The following is a 25139-nucleotide window of genomic DNA, read 5'->3' on the forward strand; positions in this document are numbered from 1 at the left end:
CCATATGTATGTATATATTCATTACCACTAATCAATAATTTATGAATATGATGAATGATGAGACATGTCACTGCTGAGGATGACACCATGCCATTACTAAAATGTTTAGACTCAGAGTAAACACTAACCCCAACACCCAGAGAGCAAACCATCTGTTGCACCATCTTGGATTACAAGTTCAGCAAACAGACACTACTGACCTCATTTACATAATTTATGTATAGATGAGAGTTCTCTTGTATATCTAGGCTCCATTGCTGGCAGTATACTGTTGTCCTGGCTGGGAGGGTGGCCAGGAGGGGTCAACATTATTTACTTTGCTGGCAGAGCCAGCAAATAGCTTCTGAAGTCAGGGCCAATTCTGTGGGACTCTGGATCTGGGTTATGAGCAGCCTCCTTACTTCTGTCGTCCTATTCACTTGCACAGTGGGCTTCTCAGGGCTGGCATGCAGTCTTGTCCTCAACTGAACAGCCAGCCCCTGCCTGGACACCCACTGAGTGCTTGCTAGGAGAGGAGGTACCAAGGCCAGGAGGAATGGCACTTTATCCTCCTTAGCCCCAGATCCCACATTAAGATCCCTGACCTCTTCCTTGGGTGTGGATGGGATGCCCATCACCAAAGCAGGAGAGGACAGCTGCCCCGATCCCTCCCCAGCTGGGCGACCCCGGACATGTGAGTTGCCTCGCTGCTGTGTGCTAATAGTGAGGCCTGTCCTCCCTGCCTCTTTTGTCAGGTCTTGAGCTCGGTACGGAGATGCAGAACCTTAGAAGGTCAGAGGGAAACAAACCGTGTGATCTTCCTGCGGTTTCAGGGTTTGAGACTGGGTCCCATCCTCCTGAATTCCTGAGGGGACTCCAGAGGCTCATGGGGTAGGGGAGAGAACCTCACCCAGCCAGCCTTTGAGGTGGGCAGACTAAAGGTAGAGACTGAAATTAGAGAAATAAAGGCACCAGCAAAAGCCACAGCTCAGAGTCACAGACTTGAGATTTCTGCCCTGGTTGATGTGATCCCCAATACAGGATGAGCTCTGTCTCCAGGGCTCCTCACCTGCTGGCCTTTTTTGGGAAACAAAATTACATTAACTTTCTAAAGCAACGCGTTTGCTTCTTAAATGATGAGAGTACCATAGATTGAGGATAATACATAATGGCATGCACCATCTTATAAGGCATCCATCCTCTCTGCCATGATCCTACTCCTCTGAGTTAATGGCACAGTCCTTTGTGTGTATACTCTTCAGTGCCTTCCATGATACTGAAAGATTTTTAAGCAATGGGACCCCCGACTTGGCAGGAGCTCTTTTTCCCATCAGTGTGTTCAGACCTACCCTATCCTTACTAATGACTACACAGCATTCCACAGTGTGGCTCTACCACAGTTTACATAACCAATTCCCCACAGATGGGTGCTTGCCAATTCTTTGCTTCTCTGAGCAGTGCTGCAGTAAATAAGTGTGGAAGTCTCTGTGCGCTCTGAGCGAGTATTTACATGGGATACATTCCTAGGAGGGGAGCTGCAGGGTCAAAGGAATGAAAGAAGTGACAGCCTGCATAGCCCAGCTGCCCTTCCACCTTTCGTGGCTGGAGGGCCATGTCCTCCCCCTCTGGCCAAAACAGTTCTCTTTGCTAATCTGACAGGCTAAATGACATCTCATCTTGAAGATGGCTTCTTTGATTAGTGAGTAGACTGGAAAACATTTTGTTTTCCAGCCATTTGTATTTGTCCTACCACAAACTCACTGTTTCTATTTTTCTGTTGCTTATCTTGCAGAGTTTGTGGGAACTTTTTATATACTTTGGCTTTAACACATAATGGTTATTCTCGATTCTTTTTTAAAAAGATTTTTCTTAAAATCTTAAATATTTTTATTAAAATCTTAAAAAAAAGAGACACACAGAGAGAGGCAGAGGTACAGGCAGAGGAAGAAGCAGGCTCCACGCAAGGAGGCCGATGTGGGACCCGGTCCCAGGACTACAGGATCATACCCTGGGTGGAAGGCAGGTGCTAAACCACTGAGCCACGCAGGCGTTCCCTAGTCTCAATTGTTCAACAATTGAAAGGAAGTCTTTCTACCTCTACTTCATCAATTTATTGGTAAATGGAATCCATTAAATATCACATCACACATACCACTGCAAGGGTAGTTGGGCAAATTTCTTCCCAGACATCTCCCTGTGTGCCCTAAATCTCACTGATAAAGCTCTCCAAGATGCCATCATCATGTCCACCTCACCCCGCCTGTATACACAGCACTGCACCCTAGTCTGCATGTGAACAGGAGTATCATGTAGGGTGTGGTCCCCACAGGGATATGTAGAAAACTCCAGAACAGGTCATTACTCTCCAGGTAATTTCTGTGTGGCTGACCCAGATGTGGGGATAGGGTGGGCCAGGCCAGGTGGTGAGGCCACAGATTCCATCACCTTCTCTTCCCTTTTCACTCTTCCTCAGTGACAGACCTTGCTCATTCTTAATCCCTGGTGTTTTCCTTCTGCTGCCTAACCACCCCCGCCCATCTCAATTTTATTTTATTTTATTATTATTTTTTTTCATCTCAATTTTATTTATTTTTTTAAATATTTATTTATTATTTATGATAGACATAGAGAGAGAGAGGCAGAGACACAGGAGGAGGGAGAAGCAGGCTCCATAGCGAGAGCCCGACGTGAGACTCGATCCCGGGACTCCAGGATCACGCCCTGGGCCAAAGGCAGGCGCTAAACCACTGAGCCACCCAGGGATCCCCTCCATCTCAATTTTAGAACAGTATGTGTTATTAGCTCTGAGTGACCAATCACCTTTGGTCAGCCACTCCTCTTCTGAGAAAGGCTGGGTCTCTGAATTCATCCCAGTCACCAACACATGGGGAATGGTTACGCTGGGGGTTGGGAGATACTTTCTCTTTAGTCCTGAAATCACACCAAGCCCATTTTGGTCATTCCTGGGTATATGAGTGGGATCAGAGGGATGGGATGATGACCTTCCCCTTATCCTATCCACCACATGCCCCGAAGAAAAAGCTCTGCAATATCCAGAAACTCGTTTTGCAGGTTCAAAGTAGTGTGGCTGGAGGATTTGGGCCTTTCTTAAATATAGGCCAGGCAGGAATCTGTTCTACTCAGCAGCCCCTGCCCTACCTTAACTCTGATACCATTTACCTCCTCCCCATGCAGACACAGGGCTCCAGAGATCATCCTGTGGGGTGGGTCTGCTCCCTTGCCCTTAATCACCTGTGGCCAGGATTTCCTCCAGCTGAAACCAGCAGCAAGATCAGGGTGTCCCCTGCCAGAAATACATCCTCTCGTGATCCTAAGTCCCTTCTGTGGGTAAGGGAGCAAGAATCAGCTGAACATTGGCACTTGAGGGGGAAAGAGAGAAGCTGGTGAGGAAAGGGTTGGGAACAGGGAAGGGGCAGCAGCAGGGAAAACAAGGGGCTAAGGAGTGGATTCTGGGTGCCCCTAAGATGGACATAACATGATGCTAAAGAAGATGGAGAGAGAATAGTACAGGGTCCCAGAGAAGAATGTCTACACTGCTACTAACAGTGGATAAACAAATGGGGAACTGACAGTGAGATAAGAGAAGCTAGAAACTGCCTGAATGCACAAAAGTAATCTTAATTACAGTCATTCAGACTAACCGCTTAGCATTTATGCCTAATTACAGCACAGCTCGATGAGGTGTATAATTAGCACCAGATCAATGGAGCTGGGTGTTGTGACTGATCATCACAATCACAGGTACAGTTGATCTTTCCCGTTTGCTGTTCATGCAGATTGGCTCCAGATCCCTTGGGCGGCAGCAGTGGGAATAATACTGATGACGACATGTATTACAAATACTAACTCATTTAATTTTCATAAAAGCCCCAGTCCACATCCCCTTCAAGCCCTGTCTGTTTCACAGAAAGAAAAAGTGCAACTTGCCCAAGGTCCCACAGCACTGATGAGCAACAGAAGAGGGGTGTGACTGTCGGCTCCAGTTCTTTTTTTTTTTTTTTTCGGCTCCAGTTCTTAACCATTCTGCCCCTCTGCACCCCATGCTGCTGGCTGCAGAGGGCAGGTTTTCGGTTAGGCCTGCTCTGCTTCCTCTACCCTGTGTCCCCCGCCGCCCCCTCCTCACCTGTATAGCTGCTGGAAGGAAGCGAGCGCTCTGGTCCTCCATTGAGCTCTGGGGCTCCTTCTGCCTCTGCCACTTCCTTTTTCTCCTCCTCTTCCCGGACCTCAGCGGCTTCCCCCGGTGGCTGCTCCATGGCTGATTTCCCCTCGGTGCCACGCCTGCAGGCCCGGTCATAGCTCTGGCATCATCTGGGTCTGAATGCAGCTGGACCTCTACAGGGCAGTTCCCATCAGCCTGAACCAAGGGGCAGACAGGAAGAGGATGAGAGGGTGAGAGAGCAGGACATGCCAGGGGGCTATCAACTCCCCTGTTCCTACTTCTTCATGGCAGGAATGCCATCCCACGGTCTCTGCTCCTTGTACCACGAGTCACTTTTCCTCCTGCCCTTTGTCTACTTGGTTCCTAAGGCCAGTCTGTGGGGTTCAGAGCAGTATCCACGATCCAGATAGGGTGACACACCACTGCATCACCTTTCTCTGGCTCCTCGGCCCCTTCCTCCTCTTTGAGCCAGATCAAAATGACTTCAGGGTCTTTTTCCAACTCTGTGTTCCTCCTGGAGATTCTGATAGGCATCGTACCTCCTAACCCCCACCCCATCCCCTCCAGCACTCAGGCTCTCCTAGGCTGCAATTCTTGAAGGGAGTAGGTCCTATCCTTTCTGTGTCTGGGTGTGGGGAAACAAAAAGATACAAGCCTCTGCTGTGCTAGGCTGACAGTTGACAGCAGATCTGCAACTAGACCCTCAACAGCATAGCCATCAGGCAAGAGGAGATGCATTCTGTCTAGGAATTTTTCCAAAAGGGGTTCCTGGGTGCTGACTCCCATGTGGAAGAGGCAGTTCCAACCCTTGGCAAGTCATATATTGCCCACAAACACCACAGTCAGTGGTGGTAACATCATGAAATGTTGTGGGGGGCGTCATCCTGTCAGGGAACAGTAGGCAGACACCTTGAGTGGGGTAGATTTTGATTAGAGATGGCATGGGACTTGTCTTGGGGACACAGCATGAGAAAAGACTCAGAGGCAGCACAGTGGGGAGCAGTGAGGAGTCCTGGTAGCCAATGGAGTGAGTGCTGTAGGATAGAGGATTTGGAAGGATGGCTGGGAAGGTGGGTTGCATCCAGGCATATAGGCACGACTGACTCTATCCTTAGGCAGTACAGGCTGTGGGAGGATCGAGAGCAGAGAAAACCTGCTTTAGGGAAATTCAAGCATCTGTGGGACTTCTGGATGTGCCACAGGCAGCTCAAACTCAACCTACCCAAACAGAACCCACTGTCTGCTCCCAAACCCGTTCTTCCTCTGGTAATTCCTACTTAGTGACTCACATGCTCATCTACCCACTTATCAAAGCCACAAGGCAGGAGTCAACTGAGATTTTTCCCTCCCCCATGCTGTTATACACTTACAAAGTTGGCTGTATGCTAGAACGGCTGGGGAGTTTTTAAAAATATGGATGTCTGAGCCTGTCCCCAGAGATTCTCATCTGATAGTCTGGGGAGCTGCTTGGGCACTGGGATCTTTATTTTTAATTCTCCTGGTGATTATTATAATGTGCAGCCACGCTTGAGAATCACTGCTCCAGAGCAAAGCCACTTCCAATGGACAGTAAATCTTCCCTCTCATTCCTTTCCAGCAGGCTTTCATTTTCCCTTGTTTGGACTGACAACAACCTCTCCAAGTGTCAACGAAAGGCAGTTTGGAAACTCAACTCTAGTGTCTAAGAGCTGGGGAGTTAGGGATATGGAGATGTGGGGGCAATCTGTAGATGTGGGGAACATCCGAACATCCTTGTTGATTTGACAGCCACAGGAAGGGATTCAATTCACCAAAGGAGAAAGCAACACATCAAGGAAGGTCAAAAGAATAGGCATCAGAGGGCAGCCCGGTGGCGCAGAGGTTTAGCGCCACCTGCAGCCCCGGGTGTGATCCTGGAGACCCAGGAATGAGTCCCACGTCAGGCTCCCTGCATGGAGCCTGCTTCTCCCTCTGCCTGTGTCTCTGCCTCCCTCTCTCTCTTTCTCTCTCTCTCTCCATCTTTTTTTTTTTTTTTTCTCTCTCCATCTTAATAAATGAATGGAATCTTAAAAAAAAAAAAAAAAGAATAGGCATCAGAGCAGACAACAGGGCACTGGCCAGAGGCAAGAGAGACATGGGACAGACACCTCAGAGTCATGGGAAGAGCCGTTTCACAGGAGATGGCTCAACCGTCTCAAATGCTGCAGGTTGAAGGGTGATAAACTGGTACATGACCCCTGGAGTCAGTGATCGGCAGGTCATCAGTGACTTGGGAGACAAGTTTCAGTCCAGTGGTTAGGATGGAAAAGTGCTCTGAAGAAGAAAGTGGTAGTAAGGAAGGCAGGACAGTGAATAGAGACTAGTTTTTTGGTAAATGCCAATGTACTACCTAGAGAAAGTAGCAAAGCCAGAAAGGGTTTTCGACTAGAGAGACTCAAGTAAGCCATGGACAGAGGACAGGTCTACAGAGAAAGCCTGTCTGAAGACTCAAGGAGAAGCTGGGGCAGAATGAGAGACAGGAGGTGAATAATTCAAGGGCACAGGATGAGGAAAATATGAAGTATTGTGGCAGCTGGGGAGGGGGTGGTTAAAGCTCACACAGGCTGGCCTCACTCTTTTCATTAATAAAGCAGGGAGAAAAGTTGTCCACTGAGAGTAAAAGCAAAGAGGCTGGATGGAGGCACTTTGGCAACCACGACAGGGAATCAGCTGGAAAGGAATAAAAAGAATTAGAGCAAAGCCACAACAATAATTAAAAGTGTATTGACACATGAATAGACAATCAATGAAAGAGAATACAAAGAGTCTATATAAATAGATGCAAACACATATGGAACTGTATCACGTTATAAAGACAGTACTTCAAAGAGAAAAAAATAGATTCTCCAATAAATGGTAAGTAATGGGACAACTGAGTAGCCATCTGGAAAAATCTGGATGGACCCCTATCTCAAACCTTATATCTTTTTTTTTTTTTTTAAGATTTACTTATTTATTCATGAGAGACAGAGAGAGAGAGAGGCAGAGACAAAAGAAGAGGGAGAAGCAGGCTCCTTGCAGGAGCCTGATGCGGGATTCAATCCTGGATCCTGGGATCACAACCTGAGCCAAAGGCAGCCGCCCAACCGCTGAACCACTCAGGCATCCCTCAAACCTTATATCAAGATGAGATGCAGATAAATAAAAAAAATTTTTTTTTAAGTTAAAAATATATCCATTATCGGGCACCTGCTGGCTCAGTCTGTGGAGCATGCAACTCTTGATCTCAGGGTCATGGGTTTGAGCCCCGTGTTGGGCATAAGGACTACTGAAAAAAATTTATACACACACACACGCACACACATACCTCCTTCATGGTAGAAAAAATCATAACAAAAAACATAATAAACCGGGAAAAATATTTGCAACTCTTATCCAAGGGCTAATTTCTCTAAAACATTCCCCTAAATAAGTAAAAGGCCGGCAATCTAAAAGAGAAACAGGCCTGGGATATGAAACATGTATACAGAAAAGGCACCCATTTGAAAAGCTGCTAAACACTCAGAAAAAAATACAAAGTAAAACAATACTGAAATACAGTTTTTACGATATTAACACATTGCTAAACATAATCTCACACATCCCTGGTGGAGAGGTAAACTGGCACAACCTCTGAAGAGAGTAATTTGCCTACATTTATCTAAATTACAGGTACACATTCCCTTTGACCTAGAAATGCCACTTTTTTTTAAGATTTTATTTATTTATTCATGAGAGACACAGAATGAGAGGCAGAGACATAGGCAGAGGGAGAAGTAGGCTCCTCACAGGGAGCCTGATGCGGAACTTGATCCCAAGACTGGGATCACACCCTGACCCCAAAGGTGACGCTCAACCGATGAGCCACTAAGGTGGCCCTAGAAATGCCACTTTTGAGTTGTATCCACCAGCTATGTTTCAACTTCAGTAAAATGACAAGAAGTATTAGTACAAGGTTATTCATTACAGTATTATTTGACTAGTAAGAGGCAGGGGATAAGCAGAATGTCTATTAACAGGGGCTTTAGTAAATAAATTATGACATGGGAACAGGAATTCTATGTGGCCACAAACAAGAATCACGTTTATAGAAGGAATCTCTAAAATATATTAAAAATGGAAGAGAAGAACTTGCAGAATGAAGTGAAAGGCTACACTTCGTGCAAAAAAAGATAAACTGAAGCTGTGTGTGTGTGTGTGTGTGTGTGTGTGTGTGTGTGTGTTTAAGACAGGAAGGCTACATAAGAACTGGGAATGTTGGTTGCCTCCAGGTCACTAAAGAGGAGAGGTTTTTTTCATGGTACCTTTTGTGTCTTTTATTTTTTTAAAAAGACTTTATTTATTTATTTGACAGCCAGCCAGTGAGCAAGAGAGAGAACACAAGTAGGGGGAGTGGCAGAGACAGAGGGAGAAGCAGGCTCCCTGCTAAGCAGGAAGCCAGATGTGGGGCTTCATCCCCAAAAGGCAGATACTTAACCAATTGAGCCACCCAGGTGCCTCCTTTCGTGCCTTTTAAACTCTGAACTACAGACATTTGTCTGTTCTAAAAATAATTTAAACTGGAATAAAATAAAGAGGCAAAACCTATAAACGATAATGTAGAAGATGAGAGGGAGACAGCTGGAGGTGCTCAGGCAAATACACATGGAAAAATGTCTGGGATAACCACTAAGGTACCATGGATAGCACGTATGATTTCCAAATTATTTCAGTAGAACAGAAGAACTTAGAAGTCATGTAAAAGTCTAACTTTCTGAGAAAGTCTCACAGATGGGGAGACTATGGAGACATAAAAACTATGATGTGACGTAGGATGGACTGGATCCTGGAACAGAAAGAGGACAGTGGTGGAAGAACTGGTAGGATCTGAATAAAATCTGCTTAAAAGTACTGAACCAGTGTTCATTTCTTAGTATGGCTAAGTGTCTAGCGTTTATGTAAGATATTCCTAGTAGGGGAAACTGGATAAAGGGCATTTGGGGACTCCGTACTATCTTGTGAGATTTCTGTAACCCCTCAGTATTTTTTTCAAAATAGAGTTCTTGTTTTTGTTTTTTAAAAGGTTTTATTTATTCATGAGAGACACAGAGACACAGGCAGAGGGAGAAGCAGGTTCCATGCAGGGAGCCCAATGCGGGACTCGATCCTGGGAGTTCGGGATCATGCCCTGAGCCAAAGGCAGATGTTTAACTGCTGAGCCACCCAGGCGTCCCTGTTTTTTTTTTTTTAAGATTTATTTATTTTTTCATGAGAGAGAGAGAGAAAGAGAGAGAGAGGCAGAGACACAGGCAGAAGGAGAAGCAGGCTCCATGCCGGGAGCCCGATGCAGGACTCGATCCCGGAACTCCAGGATTGCACCCTGGGCCAAAGGCAGGCGCCAAACCGCTGAGCCACCCAGGGATCCCCATGTTTTTTGTTCTTTAAAGCTTAAAAAAAAAAAAAATCTGGATTTCTGGCTTCTCTTGAAAATTTGGGCAGACCTGGCCACTGGGTGCCTGCGTGCCCCTGACACCACCCTTTACCCGGACAGGTGTTCACCACTGGCACCCATCATCTTGGCTACTTCCTGCTGTCATTCCCTAGGCTGCTTCACTCATGTGGCACATCATGAGGTGTTCCCTCCTGTGGGAATCTGAGTTGGGTTAGCAGACCTCAGTTCCTCAAGGAACAATCCCTGATCTTCCAACCTGATAAAGACTAGACCCAGAGCAAGGCAGTTCCCGTCATGTGGCTCTGATTACAAGAGCAGCCTGGGGCAGTCACTTCTCATTGTTTACCTAACTCTACTCCCCCTTCTTGACGGAGGCCCAGTTTCTTTGGATCAGCCACGTGCTTAGCTAAACACTCCATTTCCCAAGCTCTCCTGCAGCTACTGTGTTCATGTGATACAATGCTGACCAATACGTAAATAGACATCTACTGGAAAAGCCTTCTGAAAATAGTTTCCTTGATCAAAAGAGATGTTTGCCCTCTCCTCTTCCTCCCTGGACTAGGAATACTGGGCCCGGCGGTGGAACAGCTTCCTTTGGAGCAGGACAGGTTAAGAGGGTGGGGCGAAAAGCAAGAAGGGGGCCTAAGCAGTTGCCGAACTAGCCCTGGAACACCTGTCTCCAGACTACTGGCTACGGGTGACAAGGAAATGCCTGTTTTATGAGGCCTTGTTTGCCACACTTCAGCTGCAGGCAGCTGAATACAATCCTAACTGAAACAACACGGGGCACCTGGGTGGCTCAGTTGGCGAAGCATCTGCCTTTGGCTCAGGTCATGGTCCCGGGGTCCTGGGATCAAGCCCTGTATTGGACGCCCCGCTTACTGGGGAGTCTGCTTCTCCTTCTCCCTCTGTCCCCGCTTGTGTGGGCTCTCTCTCTCTCTCTCTCACCCACACACACAAATAAATCTTAAAAAAAGAAGAAGAAACAACACAATATATAGGACACCTACCTAAATAGGAGAACGGGGTTGTGGAGAGGGGGTTGGCGACAACACTGGGGAAAGGACCTTGGTGATCACCAGGAACAGTCTGTGATAGTTGTAGCAAGAAGTACACTCTCTGAAAAAAGTAGTTATTCTCTGAATAACCAAGACCAGATACCCTGATGCTTTGTGCTCCACAGGACTGAAAAGTCTGGGGCAGGTGAGGGGTGAGAAACCCTTAGCCAGGCCTGTGGCTGAAGGGGCTATAGGAGGCTTCTGCGGAGCAGCATCAAGAGTATGGGGAGCATGGTGACAGAAGGCTCAGACAGCATGACTTCCAAGAGCTCCAAGCACAGCGGTGGCCACGACCACATGGTAAGTGGTATGAGGCTGATCAGAACAAACTGTTTCTTGCTCTGTGGAGCTTGGCTGTCAGTGGACACGGGGTAATGCACACCAGACTGTGGTGATGAGAGGGGCATGAAGATCTGGGGTCCCCCTTAGCAGCTGGAATCAGAGGAGAGAAAACCACAGCACTGCCTCGTAGAGATACTAACAAAATATTTTCTCGCCCATTCCCTCGTACCCTCTGACTGACTCTGGGGGGATGGGACGGGGTTCATTGTCAGTACTGAGTTCTGGAAGGAGGGGTGGGAGCTGACTGAGTTCCCCCTACACATCATATCTGTTCAATCCTCCAGAGCTCCCACAGGTGAGCCTTGTGAGCTCCCCTGGGGAGACGAGGGAAGTGACAAAAACTCTGGCCTCGGGAGCCTGACAGGGTGTCTCTCGGAGAAGACACAAAGGATAAAGCAGAAGACAGAGGGGTTCAGACACGATGGGGTGTGGGGCTGGCCAGGCTTCTGAGGAGCTGCATGGACTGGGCCACCTTATGCATCTCTGACACCTGGAGCCTCAGCTTCTGTTTCTATATACTAACTGGTAGAAGGTTCTTTCACATGACCAGAGGAACAGTCAGCAGTTGCAGGGGGTGCAAGAAGATGCGTTTAGAAACAGATGTGGCTCTGGGCTCTGGCTGGAGTTCTGAATTTGGGGCCAGACCAGGGAGGGTCCTTGGATTCCAGGCAGATGTTCCTCCTCAGACTGGAGTTGTCTCTTCTGGCTGTGACCAGTGGAGGGGGGAGGGGAGCATCAGTCTGGCTGTTCTAAAGCCCACACACATCCCTTGGGCTGTTTCATATTTAGATGTAACTGCTGTGCTGCAGCCCATCCCTGCATTTTGCCAGAAACCATCCATTTTCACACAGCCCTGGCTGTTCCATTTACAGCTAAGCCTGACCATCTCCCAGAAACCAACGCCGCCCCACCTCAACACTCTCGGCCTGCTGGGTCAGGAGCTACTCTGATCCCCGGGGCCCTGCCCTCACCCCACTGGGCCCAGGCCTGCAGGCTGGACATTTCACAGGGGGCTACCACCCTATTACCACTAGCCCTGCAATGGACCTTATTTCCTTTCCTTTCTTCAGCTCTAGCACTAAGAGTAGCACACCCTGGCACAAGGTATAACTTTTATGTGGCTGAGAAGCCCGGTTTTTGCTATTGAAACCTTCTGATTGTGTCCCAGTTTCCCCCCACTTAAGAGGTCGGTACTGTCATCATACAGAACACAGGTCTTGTAGCCAGAATGAGGAGGTGCTGCTCTGCTGTGCTTGGACAAAAAATGGAGTCTCGAGCAAAGGAATTTCTTATAAAACAAATGCCCTGACAGCCCTGATTCTAGCACTCACATGTGTCTGTTGTATGGATACATGCTCACACAAGCCTGCTGTGCAAGCAAACTCAGTGCTCCCACTCCAGTACCCACTCTCTTTTTTGTTAAGACTATTTATTTATTTTAGAGGGAGAGAATGTAAGTGAGCAGGGGGAGGGGCAGAGGAGGGAGAGAGAATCTAAGCAGATCCCCCACAGAGTATGGAGCCTGATGAGGCACTCGATCCCACGACCCTGAGATCATGACCTGAACAGAAATCAAAAGTTGGGTGCTTGACTGAGCCACCCAGGCGCCCCTCCAACGCCCACTCTCTTGTCACAGATGAATGGCAGCCCTTCTGGGGGTGGAGGTGGGGGAGGGGCACACACCATTTGCCATTGGACAAGTCTGTTTCATGGGAAGAGGTAGCTAGGAGCTTAATCCAAATGACCCTAAGCTCTAGACAGGTCTGGTCTGGGGCCCAAGCAATCAACCAAGCCACCTGGGGCCCTCATCCATCCCACGAGGTCTAGACATCCTCAAGAGGTAGAGCACCCCTGCCACCCACCCCAGGCAGTGTGCTGGAGCCCCATGCATCTCTCAAAGGTGTGGTGCAGCCTGAGAGGCTTCTCCCTGAACCAGAGCCCAAGCTGGGTCATAGCTATAAGCCTCCAGCTCACCAGCCCCATTGCAATGGTTCTGGCTTCCATTCTCCCAGGGCTTACATACCAGGCTCCGTGTGGATGGACATATAATCCTCAAAACAACCCTAAGAAAAAAACAAAACAAAACAAAACAAAAAACACAAAAAAACAACCCTAAGAGTCAGGTACTATTAATGATTTCCATCTGATGAGGAACTTGCGCACAGAGAGGGAAAGTAACTGACTCAAGGTTGCACAGTAATTGGAACAGCACGATTGGCGCCCATACAGATTGGTTCAAGTGTTAGTCTCTGTACTGCGTGCCTTGCATGTGGGGATAGGTAAGACTGCTATGTCTAGAAGGTGGTATGTCCCTGACCTGTTGGATTTAGAAGCTGCTCTTAGCCTTGGTCTGGAGCCATTACTGCTGAATTCTTGGTCTAGCTGCCAATCCCCAACTGTTTTTCCATCAAGAATACCCTGGGTCAAGGTCCTTCTGGATACTCCCTGCCAGAAAATGACTGCTATATGCCGAAGACAGCCACAGGCTCTGGTCCCTGGCTCCTTCTCCAGCCCCATCCCACTCACCCTGTGTTCCAGCATCACCCTCTGACCCTAGAGGCTCGTACTGGCCTCAGCCTGAAATGTTGCCCCTTCCACTCCTCTCCTTCAAGAGCGGGCTCTCCTGTACTTCCTCCCTTAGGAAGTTCTGGCTGACCAGCCTCATTCTGTTCCTTCCTAAGGCAAATGTGAGCCAGGCCCTCAGATCTGCGATCACTGCAGCAAACTGCAAAGTCAGGCAACGGGTCTGGCCTCACCAGGCCACTATCAGTTTCCCAGACGATGCCCTCTCGCTTGCCAAGGTAGGTCCCCAGCATCTGGCATAGTATCTGGTACATAGTGGGCACTCTGCAGACACTTGCTGAATGAAGACACAGACATTAGGCTCAGGCACAGTGTTTTCAGTCTCAGCATTGCTGCTGTATCAGTTTTCATGTATTACTGCTCCTGAGATGCAGTACTCCGTAGAAGTGAATTCCAGGGGCTTCTGTGTCAGGGTGGCTCTGTGCCACCCTCTCTGTGACTTGGGGAAGAGACTAACTCTTCAGAGTTCCTCAGCCCACATCTGGGAACAGACATCATAAAGGGGGGATCCCTGGGTGGCGCAGCGGTTTGGCGCCTGCCTTTGGCCCAGGGCGCGATCCTGGAGACCCGGGATCGAATCCCACGTCGGGCTCCCGGTGCATGGAGCCTGCTTCTCCCTCTGCCTGTGTCTCTGCCTATCTCTCTCTCTCTCTGTGTGTGTGTGACTATCATAAATAAAAAAAATAAAAAAAAAAAAAATTAAAAAAAAAGACGTCATAAAGGTTAAATAACCACATAGCCAGTGCCAAGTAGTGCTGAGTATATAATCCATGTCCAACAAACAGGGACTGTGGCCACTGCTACGATTGTCGCCATGGGTTCATCTTAAGATATTATATGGAGCAAGTGACATTCCAGGTCTAGAAATGTGCCAGCCTATTAGAATTCCAGAGACCCAAACAGACCCAGAATTTCCCAGTTGCCTGCCTCATCATCAATTGGGTAGAAGAAAACTGACAAGGAGCTCCCTACTCTGGGCACATGCTTCTCCTTCAGAGAACCGAGCCCAAATCTTCCTCTACTTCTTGGGCTCCTTCGCCTCGATGCAGATGACCCAGCTGCTGCCCTCTCCTCCCTCACGCCACTGCAGGGGGATGAGGGTCAGCAGTCTCCAGAGAAAGGGCAGAGGTTGCCCCATTTCCCTGGCAAGCGCTTTCAGGGTCAGCAGTGAGAGAGGCCATGGGAGAATGAGCCTGCTTGACTCTGTCCTGAGCTTCCAAATCAATCATTTATCTGGGTACTGACCCAGTGCCCTGGTTTTCCAGACCAGCAACTCCACAGGGCTCTTTGCTCCCCATTTGCCAATCCAGGTCACCCCACTCCTCTCAGAGTACAGGAGAGGCCTTTGTGGCCTTCTTGTTGGAAGCCACCAGAAGCCAATCTCCAGAAGTAGCCTGGGGGCTGGTTTTATTCAGAGAGATCTTGAACCAGAGAAAAGGCAGGCAGGTCACTCTTGTCCTGCACATTATGTAATTTTTCTAGTTCCATCAAGGGTCAGTCCCTAAGCCCTGTGGAGCGGAGCTGAACTAAAAAAAAAAAAAGGAAAAGCTGCCTCAGGAAGCTACCGAGAACATAACAGGGAAGAGACGTGAGTGGGAAAAAGAGGGCTCTTTACCTGGGATCTGTGGGGCTCAGATGCCCGCCATCACCACTCCCGCTGCAAGGGTTAACACGCTGATCACTGCCCTAGCTGCCTTGGACTGGAGCCACTGAAGACTGAAGAGACAGCAAAACTCTCTAGTCTGGGGGTACCTGGGGGCTCAGTCCATTAAATGTCTGCCTGTGGCTCCGGTCGTGATCCCAGGATCCTGGGATCGAGCCCCGAGTTGTGTTGGGCTCCCTGCTCAGCAAGGGACCTGCTTCTCCCTCCCCCCCCCCACCATCATGCTCTCTCTCTCTCAAATAAATAATATCTTTAAAAACAATCTCCAGTTTTCATAAACAATAGAATCTCAGCAATGTTTAACCATGTACATAAGGCACACAAACAAAACTGGAGACATGGCCCAAACTCTGAATGGTACTTTTCTCTGAGGGCTCCAGTTACGGGGAATTCTTGTTTTCTTATATTTTTCTGTGTTCTCCAATTTCTTCACCATGAGCACAGGTTACCTTAATGATGGGAGGAGGGAGGAAGATTTTACAGAAGTGTCATGAAAAAAGAAAATCGAATAATATGCTGAGATACTGCTGAGGTTAAAGAAAGGCCTGCTCAGAAGAGACCCAGATCTTTCCTTCCTACTGCAAGCCTGAGGGAGGAAGGAAGACCCATCATTGCTCAGAGAAGGCTCCTGAGGTAAGGGTATTTGTGCCAGCGGGCAGAGGGCCACGCTGGGGACCTTTCCAGAACACTTCTCACCTGAGGACCTCAGGTGCTATGGCTGCTGAGGCTGTCAATGCCCCTCCACTCTTCTTCTAGGCCCTGCCAGCTGTTGCCAGCTGCTTGTATTCACTCATTCAACAAATATTTGTTAAGTACCTACTATCATATGCCAGTCTACATCAGGCAACTAACCAACACAAATATGTAACTAGGAACCACAACCAGGGCTCTAAAAGACAAAGGCCAAGCACAGTGGGAGCATACTCAGAGCATGCTAGCCTAGTGGGGTGGCCAGGGGAGGCCTCTGACTGAGAGGTGGGCCTGTGGGGTCCTGGGACCACCGGAAACAGGGATGTGAAAAGGCCTCACAGAGAGAGGAGGATGGCACGGCCCCTCTGAGAGCATAGCACAGGAAGCCTGGTCTAGCTGAGGCTAGAGATCACTTGGGGCTTCAAAGGGCAAGCTGAGGATGTGGGTGTTTATCCACAGAGCAGCAGAAAGGGTTATGAAGAGGATGGGCAGGGATCAGAGCCACACTTAAAGCTAAACTTCTCTGGCTGCTGTGGACAGGTTGGAGATGATTTCAGCAGGGCTCCGAGAAGCCAGGGTTCCAGCAAACCCTAGCTGGGGCACTCATGGAAGGGGAAGGCCACCTCCCAGAGCCCTGGAAGGCTGGGCATGGGAAGCACCCACATTCATTCCAGGGAAGACCTGCGCTCAAGAGTGGAGGGGAGAGGCCCTTACAGAGCTGTATGCTTCTCCAGCAGCACCACTTGTGCTCTCGGAGTAAACATCAGGGCAAGGTTAGATGACCTCCAAGGCCCCCTTCCTGCTCTGGCCTCCTTGGCTCCAGCCTCCTAGCACTGTCCTCGCTTAGTGATTCCCAGCTGTGACATACACACAGATCTGGGGAACAGATGTGGCACTTAGCAATACCTGGCAGGAGGCTGATTGACACGTTCCTGGGCCTGTCAACTCCATACAAGCACCCCAAATTCCTGACACAGCTCTCGTAGCCAGGGCACCAAACTGGGGACCAGTGGCCCTGCCCTGAGAGCTATGTGGTTATGGGGCACAGACTAGATGCCACTACACATACCCTTTCCTTTTTATTTTTATTTATTAAAGATTTTTTAATTAATTAATTAATTAATTAACGACAGAGAGAGAGAGAGAGAGAGAAAGAGAGGCAGAGACACAGAAGAAGCAGGCTCCATGCAGGGAGCCCGACGTGGGACTCGATCCCAGAACCCCAGGACCACACCCTGGGCCAAAGGCAGGCGCTTAAACCCCTGAGCCACCCAAGCTGCTCTACCCTTTCCTTTTTATTTTTATTTTTTAAAGATTGTATTTATTTATTCATGAGAGAAACAGAGAGATAGGCAGAGACACAGGCAGAGGGAGAAGCAGGCTCCACGCAGGAAGCCCTACACGGGACTCAATCCCAGGACTCCAGGATCACACCCTGGGCCGAAGGCAAGGGCTAAACCACTGAGCCACCCAGGGATCCCATACCCTTTCCTTTTTAAACAACTAAGACCAGGACATTGGTCTGCCCTTTAAAGTTCACAAAGAGGGTGGCCTGGGTGACTCAGCGGTTTAGCACTGCCTTCAGCCCGGGGCCTGATCCTGGAGACCCGGTATCGAGTCCCATGTCAGGCTTCCTGCATGGAGCCTCCTTCTCCCTCTGCCTGTGTCTCTCTGTGTCTCTCTGTGTGTCTCTCCTGAATAAATAAATAAAATCATAAAAAGAAAAAAAAAGTTCACAAAGAGTCTTCATGTCTGCAACTCCACTGGATCAACCCAGAGGGAGGACTCATGTGTTAAGCGCTAGAATGGAGTATTTCCTTTGAACACCATGATGACCCTCTGAGGGAAGCTCTAGCTCCTGCTGGCCATGTTAACAAATTAGGTGAGCGAACAGAGGCTGGCAGCAAGTGGGGGACAGCGCACTGAGGGGGGTGGCCAGGCCTAGTGAGAGGGAATAAAACTCACCAGGCTAGGAGAAATGGGACTCACACCTGGAAAGGGAGGCAGAATTGGGGGTCAGAGGGGCCCAGTGACTTCTGAACCTCCCCAAGCGGAGGGGAGGCATGGGAGCACCATCTGGCTAAGCCAGGGTTGGTCAGTCCTGCCCAGGAGAAACTCCCAAGTATAAGCTTTACCTTTAACAGCATACATGTCCTTTGACCCTGGTAATTCCCTCACAGGAAAATGCACTGGGCTGTTCAGTGCAGTGTTATTTACAATAATGAAATCAACTTTTTAGAATGAGAAATATTTATAATAACGGAAGAGAACAGAAATAATTCCATGCCCAGTGAAGGAATGGTTCAATAAATTAGGCAGCCCCTGGAAAATGGTGTACTATGTTTCTGTATAATATTTCATAACTTTTTAAAGTGAAAAATAGTAATATTCAGAACTACATAGACAGCATAATTCCCATAAAAATGACTACAGAAAGAATGGAAGAAGTTTCCTTGTATGAATAGGGTGGTAGGCGATTTACTGCTTTTATGTTGCTGCACTTATTGAACTTGATGTTCCAAACAGGTTATTATCTTCACCTTACTTGACCCATTAGAGTATGTGATACTATTACTGGATCCTCCTTTACACCTTTTCTTACTTGGCTTCCAGGCTTCCTGGCTGTTCCCAAGCAATCTGGTCCCAGTCAACTCCCAGTCTGAAGGTCTCTTTCATTCTCCAGCTACACTTGCTCCCTGCATGATCTGAAACTGGCTTGTGCTTTCAATACCTTCAATAAATATGCTTTTGACTCCCATATTTATTTCTTCAGTTCCAGCTTCTCTGACATCTCCATGTGGATAACTAATGGTATCCAAATGGAGCCCCTAACCTTCCCCCCGACCCAGGTCTTTTCCATCTCAGTAAATGGCATCTCCAACCTTCTAGTTGGTCAGGCCACAGCACTGGAGTCAGTGAATCCTGTGGGCTCTCCCTTTAACAAATACCCAGAATCTAATCACTTCTCACCACCTCCACTGCTATGATCCTGGCCCAAGTCAACATCCTCTCTTGCCTGGATTATTCCAACAGCCTCCCAACTGCCTTCTCTGCTTTTGGCTTTGCCCCCTACTCTCTACACAGCAGAGTGATCCTTTTAAGTCAGATTCTGTCCTTCCTGTGACCAAATCGCTCCAGGAGCTTCCTGCCCATCTCTACAGTGGCCTGTGGGGCCTTCCGGCACAGGTGCCCTGCCTACCGCTCCCTTCCTGGCATACTGTGCACAGGCACATGGTGTCCTTGCTGGTCTTGAAAACAGCAGGCATACCTTGTTGCAGAGCCTTTGCAGCTTGTTCCCTTCAGCTGAAAATGTACTTCCTCAGGGCTTTGGTCCCATATGACCGTCAACCTGATGTTGGGGTGGGTCATCAGAAATGATATGCTGTAACCAGCAATTGGCCCATGAACTAGACCCAGGTAACTGAAAGCTCCTCACACTCTCCCCAGTCTATGGAATGTGGGTTCTGCTTCCTTTCTCGCTCCCAAGAGGCTGTTCCAAGGACACAGCCTTGAGATAGCAAGGTGGTACTGAAAAAACCTGCGTGGTATACATGAGTCCAGGGAAGGCCTCTTCATAAGCTTTTAAGATTTGTTGGGTGGGTGTGGGGATCCATTTGTCTTGCTGCCACCCAATATAAGCCATATATGTAAGCTCCCTTTATTAAAACTGCCTCCTGCTAACCTGGAGTGGCCTCTTTGGTCTCTTGTCTGCTCTCTGCTCCAAGTGACACCTGACCATTCAATTTAAAACTAGCCCAGCTCACCTTCAGGTACTTCCATTTCCCTTCCTGCTTCAATTTTCTCCACAGCTCTTGCCACTATCTGGAATTGCATGTCTGCATGCGTGCATATATGGATATAAGTAAGTTTTTTTTTTTAATTTTATTTATTTATGATAGTCACACACAGAGAGAGAGGCAGAGACACAGGCAGCGGGAGAAGCAGGCTCCATGCACCCGGAGCCCGATGTGGGATTCGATCCCGCGTCTCCAGGATCGTGCCCTGGGCCAGACAGGCGCTAAACCGCTGCGCCACCCAGGGATCCCTAAGTAAGTATTTTTTAAAATGCCTTTGTTTACTGATTGTCTCTCCCCAAGAATAAAAACCCCACATGGGCAAAAATTTTCACCTGTTAGATTCACACTGATCTTCAACTTTTAGAGCAGCGACTGGCAGATAGTCACTGCTCAATAAATATGTACTGAATGAATAACTTTTTATAACTGGAAAAAAAAAGACTTCCATTCATGGCCCAGCCTGAAACAGCCCCACACAGATCATTTGTCCTTGGATTCTGTTTTCTAGGAGTGGAGAGACCACTCCAGTCAAAAGAGTAGCTCATCAGGATTACAATAAACTGGCAGAAATGCAGCATAGGGGAGACATCGAGTCCAGAAACAGCTGGCTGAAGGTACTTTGTTGACATCCAGCCCAGCTCTTTTTGCTAATCTGTCAGGTGATTTAGGAGGAGGTGGTTCTTTTTCCTTGGCTTAATTTTCCCCACAGGGAGGGAGTGTTGGGTGCATCTATCCCCACCTTCCTTTTTTATTCTAAAATCCTCTCACTGAGCAGACCCTGAGGGTAGTAGTCAATGGAAAAAGGCCTAGGTGTCTCACAGGCCTCAGTTCCTCTCAGAGTAGGGGTGGGGAGGTGGTGACATGACCTTGAGTGCCCCATAAGTGTTTATACTCCAATCAAAGAGGGAGATAAGCCGTCACTACAACAACCCTGTCAGGGAAACCGGGAAGCAGAAGCGGTGGGGGGAGACGGGCTAAGTCTGGAGGAAGAGGAAATGGCTTCGGGCCAGAGGCCTTGGGTTAGGTTCAAGGCTAAGGAGAGCTGGGCTGTCCAGAAATGATCTTAAAAGTAAAATATGTTCATCAGTGAAGACATTTAAGAATTTAGAGAAGAAAATAAAATCAAGGAGTGGGGAGATTGCTTTTTAAATACAGACTGAGGGGTAGGGTGTTCTAGGTTGGGGAAATGCAGGGTCTTAGGCTCAGGAGGGGGGCAGGGACCAGAAAAGGCTGGGGAAGGAGATCACAGAGAGAACCTCTTATAATTCTCACAAGGAGCCTACCCAACTTCTCCGTGAATCACATCGTAAGAAGTGTTTCTATGTGCTGGGCATTACTGTAAGCTCCTTACATGTGGTGACTCACTGGGGCTTCACAAGTGAGAACTGTGAAGTAGGTACTATTATCATTCCCATTTACTAATGAGAAAATGGAGCCTGGGAAGGTTACATAATTTCCATGTCCCACTGAGCCAGAATGCAGAGCTGTGAACCAGGCTGCCTTCAGGGTGGGAGCTCTCAACCTCTCCACTGCTTCTTGCCTCCCCTCTAATGCTAAAAAGTCTCCTGCATCTGGTAAGTGGACCCACTCCGACGAACCTCCATTCTTGATCCTGTCCCTGCCTGATGTCTGGTCACCAGGTCCCGACCTGCACCTCTCCCCCATCAGGCCATCCTGTCCAGGTGAGACCTTTCAGGTACCATACCAATTGTCACTGGCCCCATTCCCGACCCTCCTCCTCCTCTGTTATATCCTAATGCGTGGCTCCTAAATGCCCTCCTAATGCGTGGCTCCTAAAACCCTCAATGGTCAAGATGAAGCTGGAATGTTGAGGTGGGCAATTCTTTAAAACCTATCTTTTCTCCGAAAAGATCATCACCTATCTTTTCTCAGTAAGGGGCCAAAGTGTCATGAGATGCTTTCCTTTAGGTGCTGTTTATTAACCTTTGGATAGGGTAATTTCTACAAACAACGGTGACTTCCTGGGTCCTGCTGAAATCCAGATCCCCAGCATGACTCTTCTCTGTCTGGAGGTGAGAGCAGAGCAGATACGATGGAGAGTGTTAATGCTGGGCTATATGTACTCCCAGCTCAGTCTTTAACATGTTGCTGGGTTCCTCTGGACAACCTTCTAACCACCCTGTGGTTCAGTTTTCCCATCTGTGAGATGGGATTAGTATCCATATGCCTCTCTTAACAGAGGAAGCAAGGCTCAGGTGAGATATTAAATGTGAAAAAACATTTGTACTATACAATTTACACACCAAAATATCAATGGTGGTTATCTCTTAGGGTGATATTTGTTTCTTCTCTTATTGCTTATCCAATTTTTCTAAATTTTCTATAATGAACATGCGCTGTATTTAGCAAGCAAAAAGAAAAAAAAAAGTTTAAAAGGCCTGATACAAACATGAGACATCATTATTTTAGATGTCTAAGCAGAAGATGCCGAAGGAGTCAATCTCATGATGCAACATTCTGGCACATTCCTGCCATGGAACTCTCTGCAGACTCTCCAGAGCAGCAGGTGGAACACATGTGGTGCCACGGCAGGATGGCCTGGATATGCTGCTGGGAGGGAACGGCGAGGAGTCACACTGCACATCTGCCTCACAAACATTTTGTTTAAGACAGTGGAACAGAGCCGACACACGTTTGCCCAGTAACACAACAACTGCAAAGAGAAAATAGTCTGGAATGGGAGGGAGAAAGGTGGTGGAGAGATTACTAGTTTTTACCTGTGTGTAGTTGTAATTGTTTTTAAAACAGGCAACAATGTCTTTTGCTATGAAGCTGAGGAGAAGAGCCAGGAGCCTCCTTCAAAAACTTGCTTTCTCCCTTACAAAAGCTCTGAATCTCACTCGAGTGAAACCAGTTTGGGCACTAAGGATGAAGGTGGACACTGGAGAAAGCCAAGCTTGCCTGGTGTTGGATCTCAAAAGACATTTTCAGAACTTGCATTCTGTTCTCCCTTTCCTTTTTTTTTTTTTTTTCTTTTAAGATCTATTTATCTGAGAGAGAGAGGGGGAAGAGAAAGGAGGAGAGTAGAGGAGGGACAGAGAAAGACTCACCCGGAGCGTGGAGCCCAACACAGGGCTGGGTCTCATGACCTGGAGATCCTGACCTGAGCTGAAACCAAGGGTTGGACGCTGAACGGACTGAGCCACCCAGGGGCCCCTCTCCCTGGCTTTCCTTTTCAAGCGCACACCTATGTGGCTGCTCTCTCGTGTCCCAGATAAGGCCTCATTAACAAATATTCAAAAAGCATGAAGTTCCCCAAACTGGGAAAGGGAGAACCACAGGTGAAGAAATGAAAGGACAAATCGAACAAGAGTATTTAAATCTCAGGAATACCTGATTTTTAAACATCAAAGCACCATGAGAGTCAGAAAACTGGCCCCTGCCCTCACCTTCGAATTCACGTATCATTTTGACACAGATTCTAGCTTTTATGCCTGCATGACAGACAGCCTTCGAGAGCTCTGTGGGAAAGCCAGTCAAAAATCTGCCACTAGGGAACCCTGGTGGTGCAGCGGTTTGGCGCCTGCCTTTGGCCCGGGGCGCGATCCTGGAGACCCGGGATCGGATCCCGGGTCGGGCTCCCGGTGCATGGAGCCTGCTTCTCCCTCTGCCTGTGTCTCTGCCTCTCTCTCTCTCTCTCTCTGTGACTATCATAAATAAATAATAATTTAAAAAAAGAAAAGAAAAATCATCATTTAAAAAAAAATCTGCCACTTACTTCTCAGAACGCAGAGCCAGGACGAGGGATGTGCAGAATGAGATGGGGAAATACCAGACCTGGAGGGACTTAGGGATGACACCTGGGGAATTCATTCAGCGAGCGGAAGGCCTCACACTGCAGGTCACGTCAGGCTCCTAGTATGGATTTCTGCCCTATCAGCAGGAGGAAGAAGGGGCTCCCTCTAAAGAATGAAGTAAAGCACTGCCACCGTTCCCCAAGTATCACAACCAGTGACAATGGGGAGTCTTGTCTATAAACACTGCTGTTCCTCTGAGGTTCTCTCCAGGGGCCCCCTCTGTCCCTGCCGACCTGGATGCCAGGACCCTGGGGATGTCTCTAAGATGCAGGGCCTAGGAAAGCCATCAGCCAGGGAAGAAGTGTTCCCCAGAACTAACCTGTGGGCCTACGAGGCACAGCATGCTCCTGGTCAGGCCACTTTGGCCCTGCCCTGAATTTGGCCACTCTCTGGGAGGCCTGTGAAGATGAGCAATTCAGGGAGAACCACTGGGAACTTAGGAAGGCTGACTCTCCTGGACTCTAAGTTCCACAGCAACAGGACAATGTGGCCCTGACAAACCAAATCCTGACTGAGCCAGAGCTACAGTTTTCCTCAAAACAACACTCCCAAGAAGGGCATGAGGAACAGACATCACTCACCGAGTACTTAAAGTGCTGCTACTTGCTTTGGAGAGAGCTGCTAACTGGGAAGATATCAGTTTGGTGGGCTGGTGGGCCGCCCAAACAGAGGGCCAGCAGAGTAGTCCTGGAGTATTCCACAGTCACTGCTGCAGCCTTTCTTTCTGGTTGCCTCCTTGAGAACCTCCACCCAAATCCTAGGGCGTCCAGAGCATGCACACAGTGTCTCCCCACCCACAATGACCTGCTTGGCAAGGTTCTGCACACCTTTCCCCCATTAATACTTCCTGTCTTCCTCCCTCCCCCCCCAGGAACTCAGGCAGGCTGAGGCAGTACCCTCTCCATCTATCTAGACTGCCCTTGGAATTCATGGGCCAATCTGGGGATCCTGGGCACTAACCCTAGCCTGAGCCAAGGCCAGGTATGCAAAACCTGAACTTCCCTGTCTGGGGAGGTGGAGGCTGGAATGGGGCCAGTAGCTCAACTTTGTAACATCCACACAAAAGCATTTATTCCAAAGGTGGCTGAGGAGAGTCCAACAGCCCGCCTACAAGCTTACCTGAGGTGCCCAGGCCTTCCTACAATACAGCCTGCCACATGCAGGAGAGGAACCTGGGCAGGAGAGGCACCTCTCTCTTGCTTCTCACTTCAGATCCTACAAGGGGTGATGTTCTTCTGCTTGATTCTGAGCATTAGTCCCCAGAGCTTGGTGCCACCATAAGGATGATGGGTCAATTCAGAGGAGGCAGACTGACGTAAGGGCAAGGGCCCCAAAAGAACAGCTTGTGATTCCTAGCTCTGCCACTCACTAGCTGAGTGGCCCTGGGCAAATTGCTTCACATCTCTGAGTTTCTATTTCCTTTTATGTATAACTACGCAGCCCAGAGAGATGATGTAATTTGCCTACAGTTTTGGGGAGAGATGGTTGTAGAGCCTGGTCCCCTATCCCAGTTCCTTGGCTTCCAGGGCCTTCTTGACTACACCAAGATGCTTCTCAATAGCAAGTACAACTGACAGAGAAACAAATCAGCGAAAAGTTCC

At 48.4% G+C, this 25139-nt stretch overlaps 1 protein-coding gene across 2 annotated transcripts in view; it reads right to left on the reverse strand.

Moving 5' to 3' along the window:
* The window catches only part of PPARD (peroxisome proliferator activated receptor delta), an 87995-nt gene that overhangs the window by 10163 nt on the left and 52693 nt on the right, over positions 1-25139 (reverse strand). For both annotated transcript variants that reach the window (XM_041762852.1, XM_041762939.1), the window contains exon 3: positions 4124-4354. In XM_041762852.1, coding sequence (XP_041618786.1) covers positions 4124-4253 — 130 coding nt within the window. In that variant the 5' untranslated portion in view covers positions 4254-4354. The remainder of the gene's footprint in view (positions 1-4123; positions 4355-25139) is intronic.

Source organism: Vulpes lagopus, chromosome 1 (assembly GCF_018345385.1).
Source record: "Vulpes lagopus strain Blue_001 chromosome 1, ASM1834538v1, whole genome shotgun sequence".
NCBI lineage: Eukaryota > Metazoa > Chordata > Mammalia > Carnivora > Canidae > Vulpes > Vulpes lagopus.